Source organism: Camelus bactrianus, chromosome 5 (assembly GCF_048773025.1).
Source record: "Camelus bactrianus isolate YW-2024 breed Bactrian camel chromosome 5, ASM4877302v1, whole genome shotgun sequence".
In the NCBI taxonomy this organism is placed as follows: domain Eukaryota; kingdom Metazoa; phylum Chordata; class Mammalia; order Artiodactyla; family Camelidae; genus Camelus; species Camelus bactrianus.
This window is the reverse complement of record NC_133543.1, coordinates 98,951,037-98,975,854: the sequence shown is the minus strand read 5'-3', so window position 1 is coordinate 98,975,854 and position 24,818 is coordinate 98,951,037. Positions and strand designations below refer to the sequence as shown.

The 24,818-nt window shown below is 36.4% G+C and overlaps 1 protein-coding gene across 5 annotated transcripts in view; it reads right to left on the bottom strand.

Annotated features, from left to right (window-relative positions):
- The window catches only part of GIGYF2 (GRB10 interacting GYF protein 2), a 111,712-nt gene that overhangs the window by 30,205 nt on the left and 56,689 nt on the right, over positions 1-24,818 (bottom strand). For 4 of the 5 annotated variants that reach the window (XM_045511589.2, XM_045511591.2, XM_074364502.1 and 1 more), the window contains 7 exons: positions 16,058-16,237; positions 12,529-12,746; positions 12,274-12,436; positions 11,993-12,181; positions 8,913-9,109; positions 7,803-7,962; positions 459-625 (listed from right to left, as the gene is read on the bottom strand). In XM_045511589.2, the coding sequence (XP_045367545.2) occupies positions 459-625; positions 7,803-7,962; positions 8,913-9,109; positions 11,993-12,181; positions 12,274-12,436; positions 12,529-12,746; positions 16,058-16,237 (1,274 nt within the window). The remainder of the gene's footprint in view (positions 1-458; positions 626-7,802; positions 7,963-8,912; positions 9,110-11,992; positions 12,182-12,273; positions 12,437-12,528; positions 12,747-16,057; positions 16,238-24,818) is intronic. The other variant, XM_010948177.3, reaches the window with a different exon arrangement.

Below are 24,818 nucleotides of genomic sequence, written 5' to 3'. Positions count from 1 at the left end.
CTCTAAGTCAGAAAGCAAGAGGCAAATAAAAGGAGAGGAGAAGAGATTGTGAAATCTAACTAGAGGCAACAAGAGACTCTAAGAAGTCAATTGTGTTGAAGCACAGCAGACAAATGTAAAAGCTCTGAAATGAACTTAGAAAGGTAAAAAGCCAGGACATGCAGGAGCTGGCAGGTAGGCCAGGATGTGATGCTCCTGTTCCTTTCTCCTACACCTGCTGGAAAGCTACTGCAGGATTCTGTTTCTTTGGGCAGGGGAGGGGCACAGGTATTTGAGTTTTGAAAAGACCATTTATAGCTAGGTATGCAGTCTCTGATTCAGACTTCTCATCACCATTTCAATTACTTTTAAGGAACTAGTTTCTTCTTCATTAGATGTAACATCTAGATTGTGTTTACAAAGAGAAGCAAGTGCTTCCGTGTCTACTATGTATTCTGGGTGAGGCGTAAGGTACTTACCATATGAGGAGGGGGAGCTGGTCCGGGAGAGAAGGGAACCCTTCCCCACATTTTCATGATATCACCAAGAGGCTGGAAGCTTTCATCACATGCTCTCTTCACCAATAAAGACATAGTAAAATAGCCTGCCTGGAACCATTCTGCCATCTCCTGATTATTGAAGGGACCTACAACAGTATTAATTAAACATAAGAGCAGTAAGAAACGTTTCAGGCCAAAGAGGAAAAAAATACTTCCTGGATCTGATCCTCACCCAGAGATAACAATTTGTCTCAGGGGCACCTATTAAATATCTTGTACGGCATCTTATTTTAATTTACCACGAGAGGTGGTGAACAGGCTTCTAACTAAAAAAGTACAACAGAAAATTTAAAAATAAGCCTGACACATCTCAATTTCTCAGCAGTATTTTAATTATTTTAAAGAGCATACATGTCTCCATCTCACTCAATCTCTACACTTCAACTGCCAGAAGAGCGTGACAGCACCAGGAAGGGCTACTGCTCCCCAGACTCCGCGTCACTCACACCCAGAGGGTATGAGCACGGGAGGCTGAGTGCTCCTCTCTGATTTTCATTTTCTATCAGAGATTATTGAAGGTCAGGTAAAATGTGAACAATAACCAATTAAGATAAATTATAATTTTTTTATTCAGGGTAAGACTAAATCTGGCTTTAGTAGGGGAAAAAAACCAACACTCTCTTGATGTTTTACAGTAAGAAATAACTAAATATTTTATACGTAAAATTAACAAACACACTCTGATCAATAACCACTGATTCAGCAAATATTTACTGAACACCAATCACATAGGTCCAGGCAGGGAAATACAACAGTAAACAAAACAAAGCCCTGGATCTTCCACTTCCGGGAAGATGGAGTAGACATACTTTTCCTTGCTCCTCCTGCTAAGTACAACTAAAAACCCTGGGCATTATATATAAAACAAACAAAAGAAGACTCCAAATGGTAGAGAAGACAGCAGACTGATGAGGCCTGGGGGCCTAAGGAACCAGATGGTGGTGAATTCCTTGGGTTTTCTTTCATCTCATTATTTTCCAGATTCAGAGCTGAAGAAGCCAGCATCAAGAAACACGGACCAATACATACAAATGAAAACATGACCCAATTATATGCTGTCTACAAAAAAAGTCACTTCATATATAACAAGACAAGCAGATATAAAATAAAAGGATAGAAAAGGATATATCATGCAAATATTAATCAAAAGAGAGCTGGAATGACTATATTAGTATTTAATAAAGTAAATTTCAGAGCAAAGAAAATGACCAGAGACAGCGAGGGACATTACAGAATAACAAAGAGTCAATCCACCAAGACATATGCATCAGACAACAAAGCCGCAAAACATGTGAAGCAAAATCTGATAGTTGAAAAGAGGAACAGTTATAGTTGAAGACCTTAACAACCCCTCTCAGCAAGTGACAGAACAAGATAGATAATCAGAAAGATTACAGCGTTTAACATCACCTTCAACCAATGAGATCTAACTGACAATTACAGAACACGCCAAAGACAGCAAAATCCACATTCTTCTCAAGTACCCACAGAACACACAGCAAAACAGACTATATATTCTGGGCCATAAATATATCTCAACAGATTTTTAAAAACTGAAATCATGTAACAGTGTGTTCTTCAACAAGACAAACCAGAAATCATACACAGAAAAATAACAGGAAAATCTCCAAACACTCAGAAACTATACAACACCCTTCTAAATATACCGTAGGAAAAAGTGGAAGTCTCAAGAAAAATTTTTAAAAACACACTCAATGAAAATATGTGTATCACAATTTGTGGTATGCAGTTAAATAAGCGCTAAGAGAGAAACTTATAGTATTAAATGGTTATGTTAGAAAAGAGGAAAAGTCTCAAATCAATAATATAAGCTCATAGCTCAAGAATCTAGAAAAAGAGCAAAATAAACCCTAACTAGAGGGAAAGAAATAATAACAAATAAGAGCAGAAACCAATGAAATTAGAAACAAAAACAGTAGTGAAACAATCAGTAAAACAAAGCTGATTCTCTGGAAGGATCAATAAAATCAACATACCTCTAGCAAGACTGATAAAGAGAAAAAGAGAAATGAACAAATTACCGATATCAAGAATGAAGCGAGGGATTATCACTACAGAATCTGCAGACATTAAAAAGATAATAAGGGAATACTTATTATTAAAAAGATAAGAAGGGTATATTCTATACACATAAATTTAGATGAAATAGACCAATTCATCAAAAAACACAAATTACTATACTTCACTCATATTAAATAGAAAATCTGAACAGCTCTATGAAGGATATTGAATTTGTAATTTTTAAAATTCTAAAAGAAGAAGTCTCTATCTGGAGAATTCTACCAAACATTTAAAGAATTAACACCCATGGCAAACATATGGAGGTTTCTCAAAAAACTAAAACCAGAACTACCATATGATCCAGCAATTCCACTCCTGGGTATATAAATCTAAAAAAAAAAAAACCGAAACACTGTTTCAAAAAGATGCATGCACCCCAATATTTATAGTATTATTTAGAATAGCCAAGATGTGGAAGCAAATTAAGTGTCTATCAACAGATAAATGGATAAAGAAGGTATGGTATGGTATGGTATGGTATGGTGTGGTGTGGTGTGGTGTGGTGTGGTGTGTGTGTGTGTGAGAGAGAGAGAGAGAGAGAGAGAGAGAGAGAGAGAGAGAGAATACAACTCAGCCATAAAAAAGAATGAAATTTTTCCACTTGCAACAACATGGATGGACCTGTGAAATAAGTCAGACAAAAACAAATACTGTACGATATCACTTAATACGTGGAAGCTAAAAAATACAATGAACTAGTCAATACAAAAAAAAAAGAGCAGACTAACAGACATAGAGAACAAATTAGGGGCTACAAATAGGGAGAGGGAAGAGGTACAAACTATTTTTTAACAACACACACAAAGAATTAACACCAATTTTAAACAAACTTTTCCATAAAATAGAAGGGTGGGAATAACTGCTGGTTCATTTTATGAAGCTAATATCACCCTGATACCAAAATCAGACAAGAGTACAAACCACACCACTAAAACTACAAAACATCCTTCATGAACAGACACAAAAATCCTTTTAAAAAAAATTTACTATGTAAGATTCAGCAATATATAAAAAGAATTACACACTGTGACCAAATGAAGTTTATTCCAAGGATGCAAATCTGGTTCAACATTCAAACACCAGTCAATGTAATCTACCATATTTAACTGGCTAAAGAAAAATCACAGTCATATCAATAGATGCTGAAAAGGCATTTGACAAAATCTAATATCCAATCATGATAAAGCTCTCAAAACAAAGGGTATTCCCTCAACTTGATAAACAACATCTACAAAAACCCAACAGCTAACATTACACTTAATTATTAAAGACTGAAAGTGTTTCCCCTAAGATAGGAAAGTAAGAAAAACAAGCAACGTCTGCTCTCACCCTTCTTATTCAACATAGTTTTAGAATATATAATGAGGGAACAAAAGCAAATAAGACGCATACAGATTGGAAATGAAAAAAGAAAACTGTGCCTATTAGCAGATGACAATAGCATTTACATAGGAAAGCCTATGGAATCCAACAGAATAAACAACTCCTAAAACTAATAAAGGAGCTCAGCAAGGTCATAGAATAAAGATAAACATCTAAAATTCAATTCTATATAGTAGCAATGAACACAGACACTGAAATATAATAAAACTTACAATTGCTCAAAAAAAAAAAAATTCAAGAGCTCGGAAGTGTTTCCTGTCACTGTTATGGTTTGTCTGTTAAACTGCACTGTCACCATGTCCCAGAACATGGGTATCGGCAAGAACAGGGACCTGCACTGGCACCCACTCAGGAATGAATTTAAGTATTTCAAAAGAATGACCACAGCCTCTTCAGTAGAAGGTAAACAGAATTTGGTGATTATTGGTAGAAAGACCTGGTTCTCCATTCCAGAGAAGAATCGACCTTTAAAAGGACAGAATTAATTTAGTTCTCAGTAGAGAATTCAAGGAACCTCCACAAGGAGCTCATTTTCTTGCCAGAAGTCTGGATGATGCCTTAAAACTTACCTAGCAACTAGAATTAACAGATAAAGTGGACATAGTTTGGACAGTGGAGGCAGTTCTGTTTATAAGGAAGCCATGGACAAGCCAGCCCATCTTGGCCATATATCCAGAGAGAACCTTAACTTAAAAAGACACATGCACCCCAATGTTCACAGCAGCACTATTTACAAGAGCCAAGACATGGAAACAACCTAAATGTTCGACAGATAACTGGATAAAGAGGTGGTGGTATATTTATATAAAGGAATACTACTCAGCCATTAAAGAGAATAAAATAATGCCATTTAAAGCAACATGGATGGACCTGGAGATTGTCATTCTAAGTGAAGTAAGCCAAAAAGAAAAATACCATATAATATCACTTACATGTGGAATCTTAAAAAAAAAAAAAAAAAGACAAACAAACTTATTTACAAAACAGAAACAGACTCACAGACATAGAAAACAAACTTATAAACTGAGATAAACTGGGAATTTGAGATTTGCAGACACTAATACATATAAAACAGATAAACAACAAGTTCATACTATATAGCACAAGGAACTATATTCAATATCTTGTAGTAACTTGTAGTGAAAAAGAATATGAATATATGTATGTTCATGTATGACTGAAACATTATGCTGTACACCAGAAATTGACACACTGTAAACTGAGTATACTTCAATAAATACATATATATATATTAAAAAAGAAAGAAAGAAAAGAAATTGGATCAAAAGAGGGACTGTGGATTACTGTGTACATTACACTTCTGAAAAAGGTTCTGTTCACTCAGACAGGGTGAGCAGAGAAACTCCAGGATATTCCATAGGGAGAGTAAAGAGGCAGGTATGAGACTACCTTTTTGATGGTTAAAACAGAAGATCTGAGATCTTTAAAAACTTTGTTTCTGATCATCAGTGAGATTCCATGGGATGTTACAATGATAGAACAAGAACTGGCTGCTCTTTACAAAAAAAAATGTAATCTAATATCAAGCATGATGGCTAAAATTAAAAATTCAAAGAGGTAAAGAATTGAGAATGAATATTGCTAGAAATCAAAATTAGAGTTTGAAACTAAACTTGACAGAATTAAAAGGGATTTGAGTTATTGGATTATTTGGATTATTAAATATCACAAAAATAGCATTTTCTGCCTTATAATTGGTACAACATTTTAAAAGTATAAGTTAATAATATAAGCTAAAATTCAACACTTTCTGGGTTTGGACCCAGAACTTCCACTTCTAGAAATTAATCCTGAACAAAGAGATGGACCCAAGAGTATTTGTTGCAACATTTTTTTTTAACTTGGAAATAGCCCAAATGTTGATTAAGAAATAACCAGTATGTCTATAAAATACAGTATCTACAGCAGTTTAAAAGAATGAAGTACTGACAGAAAAATGGCAAAGACTGCTAAGTGAAAGAAACAAATTGTATTTACTACTCAAAAATTTTAATAAATGTTAATGTGTGGGGGAAAAAATCAAATACTTAGGTATAAATCTAACAAAATATGTATAGAATCTATGCTGAGAACTACACAGTGCTGATAAAAAAAAATCAAAGAACTAAATAAATGGGGAGACATACCATGTTCATGGATATAAAGACAACATGGTAAAGATGTCAATTTCCTTCAAAGTGATATAGGGGTTTAACATAATGCCTATTAAAATCTTAACAAGATTTTTGGTAAATATAGACAAGATTATCCAAAAATTTATATTGAAAAGCAAACTAGAAAAACTAAACACTATTTTGGTAAGAAAAATAAACCAGGAGGATCAGTCTACTCAACTTCAGAACTTATTATATAGCTATGATAATCAAGACTACATGGTGATGGCTGGAGGGACAGACACATAAATCAATGGAACAGAAGAAATAACTCAGAAATAGACCAACACAAATATGCTCAACAGAATTTCAAATGAAGTGCAAAAACAATTCAGGGGAGGAAAGACAGTCTTTTCAACAAGTAGTCCCAGAACAACTGGATATTTACAGACAAAAAAATAAACCTTGACCTAAGTCCCATACCTTATACAAAAATTAACCCAAGATGGATCACCAACTTAAGTGTAAAACATAAAACTATCAATTTGGGGGAGTGGGGGGTGGGGGGCACCTCTGGGATCTGAAGCCAGGCAAAGAGGTCTTCTTAATACCCAAAGCACAATCCATAAAATAAAAAAATTGATCAACTGCTCTTCATCAAAATTTAAAACTTCTGCTCTGTGAAAGACTGTTCAGAGTCTGTTCTGAACCTTGACTGTATCAATGTCAATATCCTGGTAGTGATACTGTACTTCAGTTTTGCAAGAGGTATTACCACTGGGGGAAACTGAGTAAAGGGTACATGGAACCTCTGTATTATTTCTTACAACTGCATGTGAGGCTATAATTATCTCAAGGTAAATTTAATTAAGACACCCATCAGTATATGTTTTAATTAAAACACATTCTACAGATGTGTAAACAGATCATGAACAAATAAATACAGTGCCAAGTAGTGACTGATGCTATGAAGAAGAATAGAGCAGGGTAAGGGGATTCAGAGTAGAAAGGGAGTTACCACGTTAGAGAGAGGTCACAGGCTGTGCCTGGTAAAACACTAACATGAAACTGATACTGATACTGTCAACAACCAATTTTAGGTTATAAGCAAAAACTTCAAAAGCAGAAATGAAAAATCAACAAATGTCCTTCACGGCACTCTCTCCCTCTTCTAATCTAACTTATCCACCATACTTATCTTTTAAGCAATTTCCTTATAATATAGTACTCTTTTCTCAGATATTTTAAATAGATCTTTATCATTTATGATATCAACTCCATTTCAGTGAAACATTCAAACAAGGTCTTCCAAGATGGTGGCCACCACCTTTTTTTATGGTCTGGAGACTGAAATACAGAGAATGTATGCAACTCAATTGCCTAGTTAACCAGCTAGGGTGCCAGAACTGAGGGGGTCTTAAGCATACTGCTTATACCACCTATCATATTAGTAATCACATTCTGTCTTGTATCCAAATTACTTTCACTGGACTCCCTCCCCCCACTGAAACTGTGAAGTACTGTAGAGGAAGCCTATAAAAAAGTCTTCTATATATAATGAAGAAGCCTGTAGCACTGACTTCTTTTTCCACTATTATGCAAATTAATATTAAACAATCACCATCTTACAGAATCTGGAGGTAATGGCATAGTTTTATACCTAAAGTAGAATGAAATAACCTACCTTGAATCTCTCCCTGAGGATCTTTGTAATACCACTTCTGCATTGCTTCATGCATCAGTGGAATTGAGACCCCCTTAGCTCTGTGCTCTTGCAGTTTTGACGCCAATCTCTCATCATCTAGTGCACTGTCTTGGAGATAAGCCACCATCTTCTCAGCTTGCTAATGGAAAAAAAAAAAGGATTGTGGGAACAAATGATCCTAAATTAATGCTTACACACATAAAAACTGTCTGCCCTTTTTGGACTACTTGGTCTGTGAAAGGTATTGTGCAAAGAACACAGTAGGTAACACTTTAATTCTTCCAACAATGCCATGAAACAGTACCATCCCCATTTTACAGAGGGGGAAACTAAAGCTCAGAGAGTTCAAGTCATGCTCAAGGTCTCAAAATTATTAAGCAAACCCAACTGAGATTAAAACACAAACTGGAATGGGTCAAAGCCCAAGCTTCTAATTAACACACTTATAATAATACCGTTTAAATGAGTAATTCTAAGTTGTATAAACTAAACATGTAAAATCATGGGTGTTAATAAAACAAAAGGCTCAGTTAATACAATTACAAATAAAAGCTTTTACAAGTTTTACTAAGACACTGCCCCCCTTCTTCCTTTCTTCAACATTTCCTGCTACCAACCATCCCACCCTGAAGAGAGTCTCTTCAGTAGAAAGCAAGCTATCATCTACTTTACATATAAACCATGGTGCATACAATCTTCGGAAAGTCTAGAGACATGAATACGATAGTAATATCCTGAAAGTTTAACTATTTTCCCTGTTACATTTCATGCAAAAAATACAGAAGACAGAGTGCTTATCCACAGCTGCTTGTATTCGCCATTTTTGGCATTCCATTAATTTCCAAAAGGAAAAAAGAAAAGCAAACAGCTAAGGGCAACCTCAGAAGAGCAAAAAATAACCTGACATAATGACTACTACATAGCAGAAACTTAAAAGCATAAAATGATTTGAAAGACAATTACTCATACAAACAAGTACTAGACATAAAAACAACTTTTTCAGTACATAAAATCTAGTGCACAAAAGTTCCATTTTTGAATATTCATTTAATGCTTTCCAATTTTAGAGAGGAGAATTATTCACTTTACCTGCTCCAAATGTTTGAGCCCCTCTTCGTCATCTGGCTCTGTGGAAACACTGCCCATACCAGGAGCACCTCCGACCGGTGTTTCAACTGGCCGGAGAGCAGGACTAGGACTGGGAACAGGAGGTGGAAGTATGAGAAGAGGAGAGGCTGTATCTGAAGGAATCTGTGACAGGGGCTGCTGGACATCAGGAACCATTTCTAGAGGGAAAAAAATGTAGGCAGGTGAAAAGCCTTTAAAATACAGAGAATACGAAGTTCATTTTCTTATGAAGAGTAACTGTCAACAAGCTGGGCAGCTGCTAAATGGGCTCAACAGAAATGCGACCTGTGTCATGAACACTGCAGCTACTTCTTATGGAGAAGTGCAGTATTTCTCTCTAGAACAACAGAAGTACCTCCATCAAAAGACAAAATACAGGATTAAAAGGTATCCAGAAAGGCCTTGTACAGGGCCAACCTGTGTCATTAGAGCATCTGCCCAATGTTTCAGATCTACCTCTTGAAAACAAACAGAATCAGTCCAATCCATTCTTTATATCATGTATCTGAACAGCAAAGACACTTTAAAAAACACTACAAAGATGCCACATCTCATCATCAAAACTTTTATTTAAAAAAATCTACAACTATCTTGAACAATTTCCTACTTCAAGTTATAATTAATATAATTCAATATATTATATTTGGTCGGATAACAAAAGCTCTTGAAGTCTACCTGTACAATACAGGAAGTTCTTTGTAAGAATAAAGACTGCAAAAGAGTTTCTGTCTTGGTTCCTATTTCTAACCTCTCAGTATGCAGGCTCTTAAGAAGGAAAGGGGGATGGAATTAATTAGATACAATTGCACTTTCCCCTTTGAAACCTTGTTTGTTCAATTACAGATAGCTTTTCCAAATTCCTATTCCTCTCACTCTATCCTTTGCCAAACTTCTTAAAAAGACAGTCTATACAAGCTGTCTCTACTTCACCACCACTCACACTTGCCACAATGTGACTTCCACTCCCAACCTCCCAGTAAAGCTTCTCTCCCAAAGATAAGCAGTGACCCAAAGCCCCCAAATCCAATAGCCTCTCCTACTTCCCGTAATCTAACTTTAGTAGCATCTGACATTATCTTCCCAATTCTCAACTGGAACATTCTTTCTTACTTTTCCTGCACTCTATTCTTGCCTCAGAAGATTTTTCTCCTCTTTATCCTCTAAGAATAGGAATTACCCAAGGTTCTGTTCTTAGTCCAATTCTTCTCACCCCAAACAAGTGTATGTAATCTTTTAAATTTTCATTCTCCCTCTGGCCCTAAACTCTTCCCATGAGCTACAGTCCCTCACTCACAACTGCTCTCTGGCCATCTCTACCTAATTTCTCAACACTTCAGAATCAATGTTCATAACTGAACTATTCTCTCCCTTCCCAAATGTCCTCAACTTCCACTCTTTCTCTGTTAAGGACACTATAATCCTCTCGGGCACCTCACTCATCTTTGACTGTTCCCTCTTCTTTGCCCTGGTGTACAAACAAGCAGCAACTACGTCGTGCCAATTTCTACTTTGAAATCTCATCTGCCACCACCTCCTTTTACAAGTGTGCTGCCTACACCATAATGACTGCTCAGGAGACCAACAGGTCACACACAGTCTATTTGTCATCACAACATCCTACCCTACACACAGCTGTCAAATATACACTCCAACCGTGTTTCCCACCAGCCTCCTTTTCACACCTTATACTTCATCTAAATAAAAACAGGAGCTGACTACTGCCCATGCCTGGATCAGTCCTACTTCCTCACCTTCTTATTCCAACACAGTCTAAGCTCAAACACACTTATTTCCTGAAGCATTCCAGGTTTGCCAATCATGAATTCATATCATTACTTTCTGCCCTAGATTATCCACATATACATGCTTTATCTCCCCCACAGACTATAAATTCAGAATGTCAACCCTTAATGCACACTTATGCAGCTTTCCAAAATACACAAGTTGGAACTCCACCCTAAAATCTCCTAGAATAAGGCCCCAAGAAAGTACATTCCAGAGTATGAATCACAAGTAATTCGGGAGCACATCACAACTGAAAAATGACTATAAGTGAAAGAGGTATCAACCTGTCTCAAGTCCCGTGGTGCCTGATACATACAGAGAGAGATTCAAATACTTCCTGAGTTCACGCATTCAGCTTTGTTCCAGACATAAAAAAACTGGGGGGAAAATCCTTGGTTCAAGCTCTCAAAATGGTATTTGTATTGCTATGTTAGAAATATTGCTGGTTGTTTAAGAAATAAGAGAAAACATCTCACGTAGCTCGGGAACTTGGGGTGAGAGAGTTTCAGACACAGAGAACAGCATGTGCTAAGGCACAAAGGCAAGAGAACAAGGGACATTTCAGGACCTAACAAGCTGTGAAGCTGGTAAAAAGAGAAGGAAGTAGATAGAGCTGGTGCTGAAACTGCAGGAAGGGAGCTTTGCCAGGTCATGCAAGGTCTCATAGGCCATGTTAAAGAATGAATTCACCTCTCAATGCCAGGCCTCACACTGATATTTTTTATTAGTATGTGCAAGAAACATGGAAATGAACATTAATACTGCCTACTGAGGTATATGAGCAATTTAAGATCAATACATCAACACTGGAGAAGGAGATATACTTTAAACTTATTCTCTAGCAAAGGTGATGGGACTTCCACAGATTCATCCATGTTCTTTTCGGCCTGTTCTGAAACAATGACATTTTGATGTATCATGTGGACACACATGTAGCCATTACATAAAAGGTACCTGGTACGGAATCAAACTACTGCAGAGGATCCCAAACCCAGTTTGCTTGACTTGATACCAGGAAAGCTCTATCATAAAATCCTAGGAAGTGAGATTACTTTGCTGCTTCTAATTCTGCTTTGGTGAATTCTGGGATAGACACGTCGGGGAAGCAGAGTTCAAGCAGGTTTACTGGCAAAATAATCTATTCCAATAATTCACCACTAAAAAGCAGTTCCAAGAGGCATAAACAGAAGCCTTTCTTAGCAGTGACCACTGGCCCCAGCAGAATTCAAGTTCAGCTTGCAGACCCTCACACATACCATCCCCCCTGCTGGGTACTTTGGTTGGTAGACTATTTTCCGTCCGATTCTCTTCCTCAGCTTTTTCTGCCTGCTCAGGTTTGGGTTCCTCTTTCTTCTCAAACTGTGGGGCTTCCTGAGGCTGAAGGTCTGAAGGAGCACCTGGTCTAGCAGACGGCGAGGAGGCTTGGGGGGTTTCCTCACTGGTTTCTGTAACATGAAGCAATCTTCAGTTAGCAACTTGGGAAACTTTGAGTTTGATGTTTAAAAAAAAAAAAGTAAAGGACAAAAATGAATCTTACCAACTCCTACTCTATCTGTCTTTTCTCCTTCTTTGTTATTTGTCTTATCGGGTTCTTTGGCTTCTTCATTATGGCTCCCTTCTGAGTCAGAGCACTCCTCCCCTTCTTCTACAGGCCGGAAGTCCATCTCCTGCTCTTCTGGAATGGGCTCTTTCTGTACTTTCTGCAGCAAGAAAATACAGCCAAAGATAAACAGCATACTTGGACTTGGTGAAAGGTCAACACCTGTCACAACATTTAAAACAAATGTCTTACCTTTAGAGAGAGGAATGCTCCAGATGAGTCGAATGTGCCCATTTCTTCTTCAGCATCCTCTAAGCACCACTCAGGCAAGCTATCCCTGTCGTCGTCTATGCTTCCACTGCCAGAGCGCACCCTTCGGTAACCCCGCTCATCATCCCGATCTCGGAAATCAAACTCGAACCTTCGCCGTCGCTCCATGTGTTCCCGCCAGCCTGCAGAACGAGGGCCATCTGGGATGAGGAGGAGGACACCAACCTTAGAAAACTTTTACAACAGTATTTGAAAAAGAAAACCATGGACAGGAATCAAAGAAGAAAACTGTAACTGACAACAAATTCAAATGGATTAACCTACTAAAGAGAAAATTAGGCAAATGAAATGAAGCTTAAAGCTCTTTATTACATACTACAACCACACACCATCACTCAGTGACAACAGTAGTTACCTTCATTAAGTACTGAGTCACACAACATACTCTAAAGCTTTTAAAGATAAATTTAAAACAAGTCACTTTTAAAGGACACGTTATTCAAAGCATATACTTTTAGTAAGCCCTAGGTATCTGAAATGCCGATCAGTCACTCAAGTGGCCTACTACAGGTCCAGACTTACAGAACTGGATTATCTTTCTATACTGAAGTCCATGCCTTCCCTTTGGCAGGTCCTGAAGCATTTTCTTTCTTCTGATGAAAATATCATTCTTTATGGGTAAGACCAGCTCCCTATGTCAATTTATAATATCAAACTCATCATGCCTATTTGCTAGTGCCAAGATCCCATTTGTAATTCTGACTACCAAAAAAAGTCATGGAATTATACCATTATATGTCATATATAGCCCACTATCCTAATTTTATAGTTTAAGAAACAAAACCTCTGACAGCAGAAGTAACTTGCAAAATGACAAAGCAGAACCAGAATCCAATTATGCCTCCTCTACTGCTTTTTTCACAGTAACATGCTGACTCTCCTTTCCCTTTTCTCTCATCTCTTAACTCTCCCTAGGGAGTTTTTATTTCCGTATAATATCCCCAGGGACATTCCTAAATCCACCCTTGCATACTACTTATTACATCTACTTTCCAAAAGAAAAAGACTGCCTAAGAATAAAAGATCTGAGTTAAAGCATCTTCTCAAAAAAAAAAAAAAAAAAAAGGCAGCGGGGGATGACAAGGATGGGGACTCTTGTTAAAATTTGAAAACGAGTCTAAAAGAGTCTTAAAAAGAGGGACAGGTTTTAATCTATTAGGATATTATATCCTTGACTGCTTTCTCTGTGGGAGATACACAGAAAAAAATGAGGACAAAGTTAAATGTTATTACTACTGAGGCCCAATTTGCTAAAACCAGCGATCTAAAGCTCAAACTGAAAACCAAAGGGCAAAGTGTTAAAACTTCAAATACAGGTAGCATCTTATAAGCCACTTACAAAATGGTAAGAAAACACTATTTTCCACTCCCCAAACTTTACTTACAACAACAAAACACTATTTACTATTTCTATGAAAACTAAGGAATTTTATACCCAGATTGCCTAAATGTAAATGTACAGTCATTATCCCAAAGAAGTATTCATGATCAAACATTGACTCCAAAGTACTCTGTCTGCTACTCTCCTTTCTAAGTATGCACCGTGATAGGAATCTGTCCTTCTAGGCATCTGGCTCATGTTTCCCTAAGTTTCCCAAGTTCACCTCCCAGAGTGGGTAGTTTAGCGTCCTTAATGCTCCCAACTCCATTCTACACAGCTGTGAGCTGCACTTTAATAAAAGTATATCCCATAATTTTTTTTGTCTTACAATAATTAATGAAACTTTATTCATGAAACTAAATGTAGCAGGCAAGGTACATCTATAGCTCATTAAGACTGACCACTGCTTTGCAGAACTTACGTTAGAACTAAAGTTTTATGCTATTTTCATAAGTCAAAATCATTATTTAAAATTTTAATCAAATCCTAATAAAAGATTACTAAAACATTAAGAGTAATTGATAACAGATATAATCAGGCTCAATTTTTAATATGCTGCACTGACAAAGTAGATGGTATTCTTTTTAAAAATGCATGTTTACAGTGTTTTTTCAGCCCCATATGTCTTTATATCTCTCAAACTGTCTTTTCAAATATATGGATAAAAAATTCTGGAAAACCGTCAAGCTGATGACAAATAAAACTGACATGAAAACTTTTAACTTGCTTTAATAGAATCAACATCAGACGTTTGAGCTCAGAAACACTGTTCATCTTCCAAAACATTCACCTTGTTTGTTTTTGATCAGCTGGAATTTTTCTTCTTGCTCAGCCCAGATCCTGTCCATTCTTTCACTGAATGCTTGTTGGGAACATAGTCTACAAACCCTTCTGCTTACAGGGAAGCTCAGCACAAAATGCCATGATGCCTTGAAGAGAACTGCAGCACTTGGTTGCCCAGGACACAGACTATGAGAACTGCCTAGACAACTGTGATGTAAACAATGCCCACTAATGACAGAAAACTCGCTCAAGAGGCAGCCAGGAGGAGCTGGGGTAAAACCACTGTAACTCTATCCAAGATTAACTTCACTAAGTTTCCACCTACCCACAACTCCATAAAGCACCCTGAATGCCTGTTACAATGTTCACTCAGACTGAGACTAACGGTTTGCTAATAAGTTGATTTTAAAAAGCAAATGAAAACAGTTTACATTATAACTTCCTCAACTAAAGTAAGCTTCCTTGGCATACAGTCAATAGATAAATATGTCAATAGATAAATACTATGCACATGCAATTCAAAAGACATGTACACACACTCTTTGTGTGCTTCAGTTCTGCATGACCCCAAGATTCAAACTACAGTGGCATCTGATTATCATGAGGCATGGAATCAGCACTTTGGTAGGGGACGAACTTTGACATAAAGCACCAGTGTCTTCAATTACCAGCATATCTAATGTCGGGGAAGAACAGTTTGAAGCATTCTTAAGAGTCAAACAGAAGAACTTACAAAACCACTCATCACTACTATTCTCTCTCCTTTTTCTAAAGTTAGAGGGACAAAAGAATGAACTTGTGATTATGTTCTTGACCTGGGTTTCAAGTTTATTCTTCAAATAAGCAGAAATCACATTTTCAGAACCAAAAAAAAAGTGGAAGAATAAATCCTTTCTTATGCATAAAAAAAAACATTTTAGGGGGAGCATATATTCCTAACTAAGCATAAAATTATACATTTATAAGAATAAAGCATGCTGAAAAAAGATTCAAAGATTTAGAAAAACCAAATGAAATCCTCATTTTTGCAGTTAAGGGCAGGTGCTTCCCATTAACCACACTGACCCAGAAAAATAAAAGTGATTTTAATCAACTGAATAAATGTGGAAAATTTTTATGTTAAAATTTTCTGTAGTAACAAGACTGAGGGTAATGACATAAATATGACTCTTTTCTTTTCTTTTTTTTTTTCATTTTCTGTACTGGTTTATGTTTTCTGCTGAATCCTTAACAATTTCCACCAAATCCCCACTTATTTTGGTCCCTGCTTGCTTTTACTCTTCTTACCAGGACTGTGAGGCCGCCACCTCTCTCCATCCCTTCTTGACCCTGCTAGTCGCCAACCTCCATCTTCATCTTCTCCATTCTGTTCCTCTCTAAAAATACGCCAATTTTCACTTTCTGATCGTATGAATTCATGCTTTCTTCCCACTGATGTTGGCCCACCTTCCTCAAAATTTGGTCTCCCTGTAAAGAAAATGAGTAAACATAAGCCTCAGCCAGCAAGGATTTTGAAAACAGACTTGACTGCTCAAATCAAGCTTTTTAGCAATGTTCAGGAAGTATAAATGAAGTAACTGTGGATATATGCATATGTTATTAGACACACTTCTTAAAGCTGATTGTTCATAGGCTGGGCATTATTTTTTTAAACAAAAATAATATGTGCATTCTAAAAAAGGGCATGCAATGAAAAGTGAATCAACCCCCTGCCACACACACACACACACAGTTTCACTCCCCAGAAGTAACCACCATCAACAGTTTCTTAGAAAGCCTTCCAAAAACTGTCCCTGGCTATACTTATGTATGTATATACAACAGATCCTTCATTCACACTCACATAACACTACCCTCACAGTGTTATATGTTGTTTTGTACCCTTGCTGTTTTCACTTGGCAATGCTTCTGTCCAGCAGATACTTCTTTATTTTTTCTTTTTTAAGCCATACAATATTTTTAACTATATAATTTACTAAAATCAACTTGATTTGACCAACTTCTACTGGTGATTCTGCCCAAATAGGGTATCTGTAAATTTCAACATCTCTTTTATCCAAAACAGATTGTAAAGTCAAAAGTAGAGACTACAAGCTCTAATTTTTCATTTACTCTAGCACCTAGTACATTATAGGTATACAACAAATTGCTTTTGAACAGAATTCAAAGCTAAGCTATGTCTAACCTGATACAACTCAAGAGTTATCAGATTAACAGTAAAAGAGAACCTGGTACACCAAGTAAACTAAATTGGTACTTTCAAAGCACAAGAGAATTCTAAACCATGCAAACAAATTCTTTAGTTACCATCCCACATGTGCTAATATATACAATTCATAACATTATACAAAATCTCACATTAAAGTATGGAGTTGAATATCCAAAACATACACTGATGTCCTCGGTTTCTAACGATAAAAGTTACATATTCCCCCAGTGACAACCTCAATTCTTTTCATTAAATCATACTAAAAATGAAAAGAAAATTGAACAGTAGCGTTTGAAAATGATGAGGAAATTCTAATTTCTGGTCATTCTTATATTCCATTATTCTGTTTCACATGTATTCCACATCCTGTTCACCCAAACAGTTGTTAGTTGTTAGCTTGTTAACAGGTATTATCTATTACCAGATAAAGTATCTTAGAATGGGGGGTACGATTATTTGCTGAGCAAAATACTCTTATTATGGCAGGCATCCTCTAAGATTGCCCTCAACAATCCCTGCCTCTGGCCTTTGTGTAATCCCCTCACCTTAAGTCTAAGCAGGACTTATTGGCTTGCCCCTAATAAACAGAGCACAGCAGAAGTGATGAGATATCACTTCTCTTAAGTTAAAAACTTCCATCTCGGATGCTCTCTCTGAGGAAATCCAGCTGCCCTGTTGTGAGGCAGCCCTGTGGAGAAGCCCACATGGCAAAGACCTGAAGCCTGCCAACAGCCACATGAGTAAGCTTGGAAGTGGATCCAACCCCAGTTGAGCCCTGAGATGACTGCAGGCCTGGCTGACACCATGACCACAGCCTCATGAGAGACCCAGGCCACCTAGCTAAGCTGCTCCTTCCTGGCCCACAGAAACTGAGATAATAAATGTCTGCTGATTTTGGCCACTAAGTTTAGGGTAACTTGCTACACAGCCATAGATAATAAAAACGGTCATTTAACTGATTTAATCTTCATGGCAATCCTCAGTATGAGATTATGTTTTCCCATTTTACAGCTGAGAATACTGAGGCTTAAAAACATAACTCAGGAGATTGTCCAAAATCACATACCACTATTTAAACAGTATAGACAGGATTCAAATGTTAATCTTCTGAATTATTTAACAAATATATTTTGCACACTAAGTATCAAGTTTTATGAATTCAAGTATAGATACATTCCATGTCTGCCGTTGGGTTAGAAGATCTTCTAGGCTCTGTTGCTCAGAACAAGAGGGGACAAGCCATTTTAGAAAGCCCACATTCATTATATGACTTGATGAAAAATGTAGCTAGCTATACTTAAAAAAGAAAAACAAATTTAAAACAAAGAAATTCCTGATATGTACAAATTGATAAATGATGGGAAATGATTTTTAACCTATGTAATCATTCAGTCATAAGTAATACGTGCCAGGTATACTGAGTATTCAATCATGTGATGGAGGAGCTGGTCAAAACACTCATTTTCATCTACTTTTATGCTAAGCCTTTGAGACGTAATCAATGTACCAAAATAAGCAAAAATAAACAAAACACCACTAATGGCAAAATGCTTTTAACTCATCAAAAACTGATCATTATGTTTTCTAACAGATAATGAGCTGCAAAAAAGTTAAAGATATTAAAAATAAAAACACTAGTAATCCTTCAATCTTAGAAATATCACTCTTACCTGTGGTCAGCTTTTACACAACCTTTCTTTTTTAATGTAGTTTCAATCAGTGCACCTACTATTTTGTAATCTACTTTTCACCTAAATAGCAAATACTTCTCGGTGATTACACGTTACTAACAATGTAAACAGGTACCTACCAGGTACACCTTGCTGCTGTAACATAATCTGCTAGTTATTCCCCACTGGACATCTACTTCAAAACTAATTTTTTGAGAACTACAAATAATGAGGCAAGAAGTATCTGTGTGCGTATGTTTTGCTTTTTTGAACTATTTCTTCCAAAAAACTTCAAAGAGTAAAATTACTAGGTCAAATGACAGATTTCTCTCTTCCTCAAAAAAAGGATAAAACCAACAGACCACTTTAGATGATCAAAACTAAGTGCTGCTATCCTTCTGAAGCTTTTTTACTTTAACAGTAGTAAATGGTATAATAATGTGGCTCAATATGAATTTTTCATATCAAGTATTTTTCATATGATTTGCTGACTTTATTTCCCTTTACGTGAATAATTTGTGTTTTTTTCTAAACTAATAGCTTCTTTAACCTTCTTAACTGTCAAATCCTACATATACTTTTCACAGTAGTACCTAAGAATAAGAAAAATATAAAGGACAGGATAGGGTAAAAACAGGGAAACTACAGGAAGAAAAAAATCTGACTTTCATGCTTACTGGAAACTATCTTGTAATTCACAACCTGTTGGAAATACCATACCACATTAAGACTGAATGACCACTTATGCCATTCCCTTATGAAGATCATGGAGTCAAAGACCTGATTTTAAACTGCAGCTCCAATTCTGATCTATACACCTAAAACAAAAGAACAGCCCATTCCTAATGTGAAAGAGGGTGTGTGTGTGTGTGCGCGCGCGCGCACTGAGGCAGTCACCTGAATTTACATGAACACTAGCCCATTCCAGTTCAAAAATTCTACGACAAAGGAGTTCAGATTTTGTTACCAAGTGCCTATTTCTACAAAATAGTTCCTAAAAACTGCAATATACTTTTTCTTTTTAACATCTGCATTTTAATTTTTTTAACTTTTTTTAATGAGTTATAGTCATTTTACAATGTTGTGTCAAATTCCAGTGCAATACACTTTTTGACATATCAAATAACAAATAACTGAAATAGAAAGATCTAGGTGACAATTTCTCTGGTAAACCAAGGAAAACCAGAATAATACAATTCTGACATGCCAAAATATCCCCTAAGTGCAAAGTAGGGAGAGTTTTGCCTTCAGGGGTCACTGTCAATTTTCATAAGAGAAGGGTGAAAAGGAGTCAAGAATTTTTAAATGGACTACACTCATTTCCTCCCCCTACCTTTAAGAAAACTTATTGAAGTATAACATTCTTATCAAAAAGTACACAAATCACAAACATACAACTCAAGAGTTTTCATAAAGCAAATATATCCATCTATCTACTACTTAAGATTATTAAAAAAATAATTATCAGGACCTCTCAAAAGTCTTCACGTCCTCCCAATCAACTTTTCCCAAGGTAAACACCATCCCGACTTTTATCCCCAAAGATTAGTCTTGCCCACTTTCAAGCTTTTTGTATAAATGGAATATTCGTTTATGTCTGACTTTTTTCGTTGAACATTACAGGAAATTCATCTGCACTGTTACAGAGAACAGAAGCTTGTTCTTCTGCACTGCTATACAGGATTTCATTGTACGAACAGACCCACAATGTATTATTCTACTACTGATATAGCTTGTTTCTAGTTCCTGCTATTATAAATTGTGCTACTAGAAACAGTGTTGGACACGAAATTTGGAGAGATATGCTTGCTATTTACCTACGAGTAAAACTGCTAGGTCATAAGGTATATTCAACTTTAGTAAATACTACCAAATATTTCCCAGAGAATAAGTACTACTTTTAACATTTTTTGCTTGTTTACTCAATCTTCTAGCACACATTAATATGAGTGCTTCCTCTATGAACAAATACAATTAAAGACACAGAATCAAAAATAAAGAAGAAACTTACAGCACCCACCCTCCAGGTCCACAGTCCAGGAACACACATGTAAACAAATGACTTGATACATTATAGTCCACAAAACACATCAATACATCTCATCTAATCCTCATAATAACAACAAGGGTTGAGTCAGAATTATCATCTCTATTGTTCCTGTGAGGAAAGGGATACCTGTAGGGGGATCTCCCACAGTCACACAGCTGAGTAGTGAAAAAATCAAACAGAACACAGGTGTTCAAAATCCTAATCCAGGGCTTACTCACAAATTGAACGCATCAGAAGTAGCCAGAAATCCTAGAAAAACTATAGTAGAAAAAGGAAGATCTAAATCTAAGTCTAACAAGCTTTAAAAAGGCAGTAGACATTATCATGCAAAGAAGAGTCTGGGGACAGAGACTGACAACATTTCTAAATGGAACTAAATTTGCTATTTTCCAGCAGATAAACAATGTCAAATGTGTACCCCTGAAAAAAACGTTAAGATCAACTTCTACAATATGAAAATTATACTCCAGAAATTATTTTGAGGGGAAAAAATGACAAGTACCATCTAATAAAATACATGTTTCCAATTACTACTAATATAACCTACAATTATAGTTATGCCAGAATTACTCTAAAACATTAAAATAAATCCACTATATTCTAAATGATTACAGCATCTCTGTATTTGTGTAACTCAGGGGGAGTAGGGGTGTCAAAGAAAACGTCAATTGTACAATGAGTTTAAAAAATAAATACATATTTGTGTATTACCGATATAATTTTAAATAAATGATAAACACTAAAGTTGTTCATGGGCAACCTGTAAGATATTTAAAGTTCCTTTAATGTCTAAAAATTATAGGATTATTCCACAGTGACCAGGGCTAAAATCAGTGAGGGACACCCACACGACCTTTCTCAGCACTTAAAAATCAAAGTCTTCCTCTTTCTGTAACATCAGCAATATGACAAAGTTCAGTAACCAAATGTTTTAGTTGACTTAAAAATAAATATTTTACCAGATTAGTTTGTAAACAAGATGATTTAAAGGTAAACATAATTGCATAATTTACAAATTAATGCCTGAACTGAATATCCCTAACCTATAGTCAATGAATGAGCTTGGGGGCTATGAATCCTTAAACTGGAAGCATGCATTATGTTGGTATGCTTTTTTCTTTTTTAAGGGAGAAGGATTTAATGTTTTTGCCAGGGTCTTAAAGGCATCTATGACCTTCAAAAGGTTAAAAAAACACAAATTTAAAATGTTGTTTTCTGTTCAATACTGCAAACATGACCATATTGCAAACTGTACTATCTGTATAATACCTTTTATATTCTTACATCAACAGTTCCTCAAGATGTATAAAAGATGCTAAAAATACAACTGTACTACATACATATTTTCCCAATGGCAATAAATACTTGGTTGTTTCCACCTTAATGTATTAAGTCTAAGTAGGACTCTTCTAAAAGTTAAATTAAATTAAAATGCAGTATTGGTTTTAGTCTGGTCTAATTGAGTGGACTTCCTAAGGAGAAAGAGCAGTAAAAGGGCACCTGTGTGCATGTTTGACTTACAGCCAGAAATAGTGTTTATGGAAAACTTCAGATGGAGCAAAGAGGCACTCAGCCAACAAAATCTACAGCTGTGAGACTTGGAACTTACAAGTGCCCAAACTCCAAAAGCAAAAGTGGAATTATGGGACAGACTTTGAAGCTTGTTTATGTGCAAATTTTTCTAGCAAGTAACTTTGTATTCCTCTATTCAGATATATATTCTCTGATTAACACTAAAAATATTTTCTAATACCAGAGAAAACAGTGAAAGGGAATCCCATCCAGGTATTGATATTTATTTTTCCCCCAATTGTAAACAAAACTCAGGGTAACTAGGATGGAGCAGTTTAAATTCTATATCCAGAGATTTGCAACTGTTCACCTGTCCTAACCCTTAAGGGGGTAACAATTTGCTCCACTGGTTAACATGGGTCCTGAAAACACAGCACTTCCTGGGTGGAAGGGAGAGCTGGAGGAGCTGTAGTGTATCATACTCTCTGAAAAAGCACCTCATGTAGTTTGAATACACCCCATTTCCCCATAACCCTTATGCTCAGTCATCTGCTGGTATATACCCAGACGCTGCCTGAAATCTCTGGGAAAATGATCAGCAGAGGGCTTGAATGCAGAACTGGAAAGAAAGAGACTAGGCATCTTCTAAAGAAAGCTAAGTACACTATGTAAGAAAGAGCACCGCAAAACACAGCTAAAGTTTAAAAACTGTGAGATTATCTATGTGCATAGGCAAGACACTGCACTTCAAGTAAAGGTTTTGTTGTTTTCAAGTACAATGTGGTACAGTTATGGATCATATATGGAATTGCATCAGCCCCAAAGAAAAGCAAACAACTTACGGACAGAGAATTTAATTTAATAAAGAATAATGTACCTGGTCTTGGCATCTTTCTTAACTATTGTAATTCTGAATAAAAATCAATCAATCAATGAACAGATACCTGGCATCTGTGTTCACTCATAGAATACTGTAGAGGCAACTCCAATGGAAACCACTATTTCTGCTTAGATGGGAGGGCCCATGTATTTTAGGATGAAGTTGGTGTATCATCTGTGCCAATATCAATTTCATCTCAGCTAACCTGGCAAGCTTAACCAGAAATGAATTTAACTGCTCAGGCTATTACAATGGGAGTGCTCTGTTCCTAAGGAGGGATGCCAGAACTGGTCCACAACATCCCTTCAGTTACCAATTAGGAATCAGCATCTACAGACCATTGAAGACTTCAAAGTGTAACACCCAGAAACCAGAATACTTCACTGGAGATATTTCTTTCTTGACAATCATCTTGCTAAATCATTTCTGCCTCAGTATATTCTGAAATGGAGTATATCATGAAAGAGACTTCTAAGTTCGGTAAAACTTTTCACTATCTTGCTTACTATAATGTCTATTCAAGACAGATGGCAGATACACTTAAGTACTGCTTTCGGAAAGGCAGTGTTACACTATATTTACTCTGGCTTCCCTCTCCCACCCCCAATCAGTTAATTGGTAATTGATATAAAGTACAATTCCTACCAGAACATGCAGGGAAGGTGCATCATATCATAAGTCCCTCCTTCATGTTTCACCTTCTCTAGTTCTGAGGGTCAAAGTTTCCAATGCTGTGTCTGAACTTGTATTGAAATGTTTGGCATTAATAAAACAAAGAAGGAATTAATATCTTTTTTAATTGCGGGGGGAGAAGGAATCTACAAAGGCGGATTTCACTTTCTAAGTAGCATTATATTGGTCAACATTAATAATTTTCCCAGCAGGCCTTCCATGATTTTACTTTGAACAATCACAGCCTTTGTTTCTCAGATCCTCTTACATGTGACATTTGATCAAAGCTTTAGAATCAGCAGCTAACGAAGGTGGAGAAAAGCACTGCTCCAGTAAGGCATTACACAAAGCCATCCCACGGCTCATTTAGAAGTTGCTACAAGCTGGATCACAGACATTTTTCAGCTAAACATTATTTAGATGTTAAATTAAAATTTCTATACCCTGAACACTATGTTTCATTGCATGTCATCATACGTCTCCTCAGGGAAACAACCCCTAAACATCACTAAAGCATGACTTAAGAAAATTCTTCATTTTTTCACACAGGTGTGTTTTTTAAAGATAAGCACAAGGTACCAAACAATTAAATTTATTCTTATTCAAGATCTCTGCACATAGCCTTTAGAAAATAAAATTAAAGTCTTCTTCCTTGCCCCTCCAAAAAGATTTCAGGTTAACTAAATTACCTGAATTACTAGTTCCAGAATCAGTGGTAGCCATTCTGCTGAGACGGGATATGAAACGAAAACTAGTAAAATCAGTTCATTAATTTATACCTATAAGTCCTTATCCAAGGAAAATATTCCCCAAAGAAATGGAGGAAAAAAAGATTAGTAAAGGAAATATCTCACACTTCAACATGCTATATAAGGAAAAGACGGCTGAAAGGAAATCTTGCAGGGAATTTTATCCCTTTGAACTTTTAAATAAACTCTTAAGTAAGATTATGCAAACTTACTAAAGACCGGTCCTGATTAGAGGGAAAAAATGCACCCCTTCTCCAAGTCAGTTCTGGAGGCTTTCTCCAGAGTTGTTAAGGTTTGTGTTGGGTG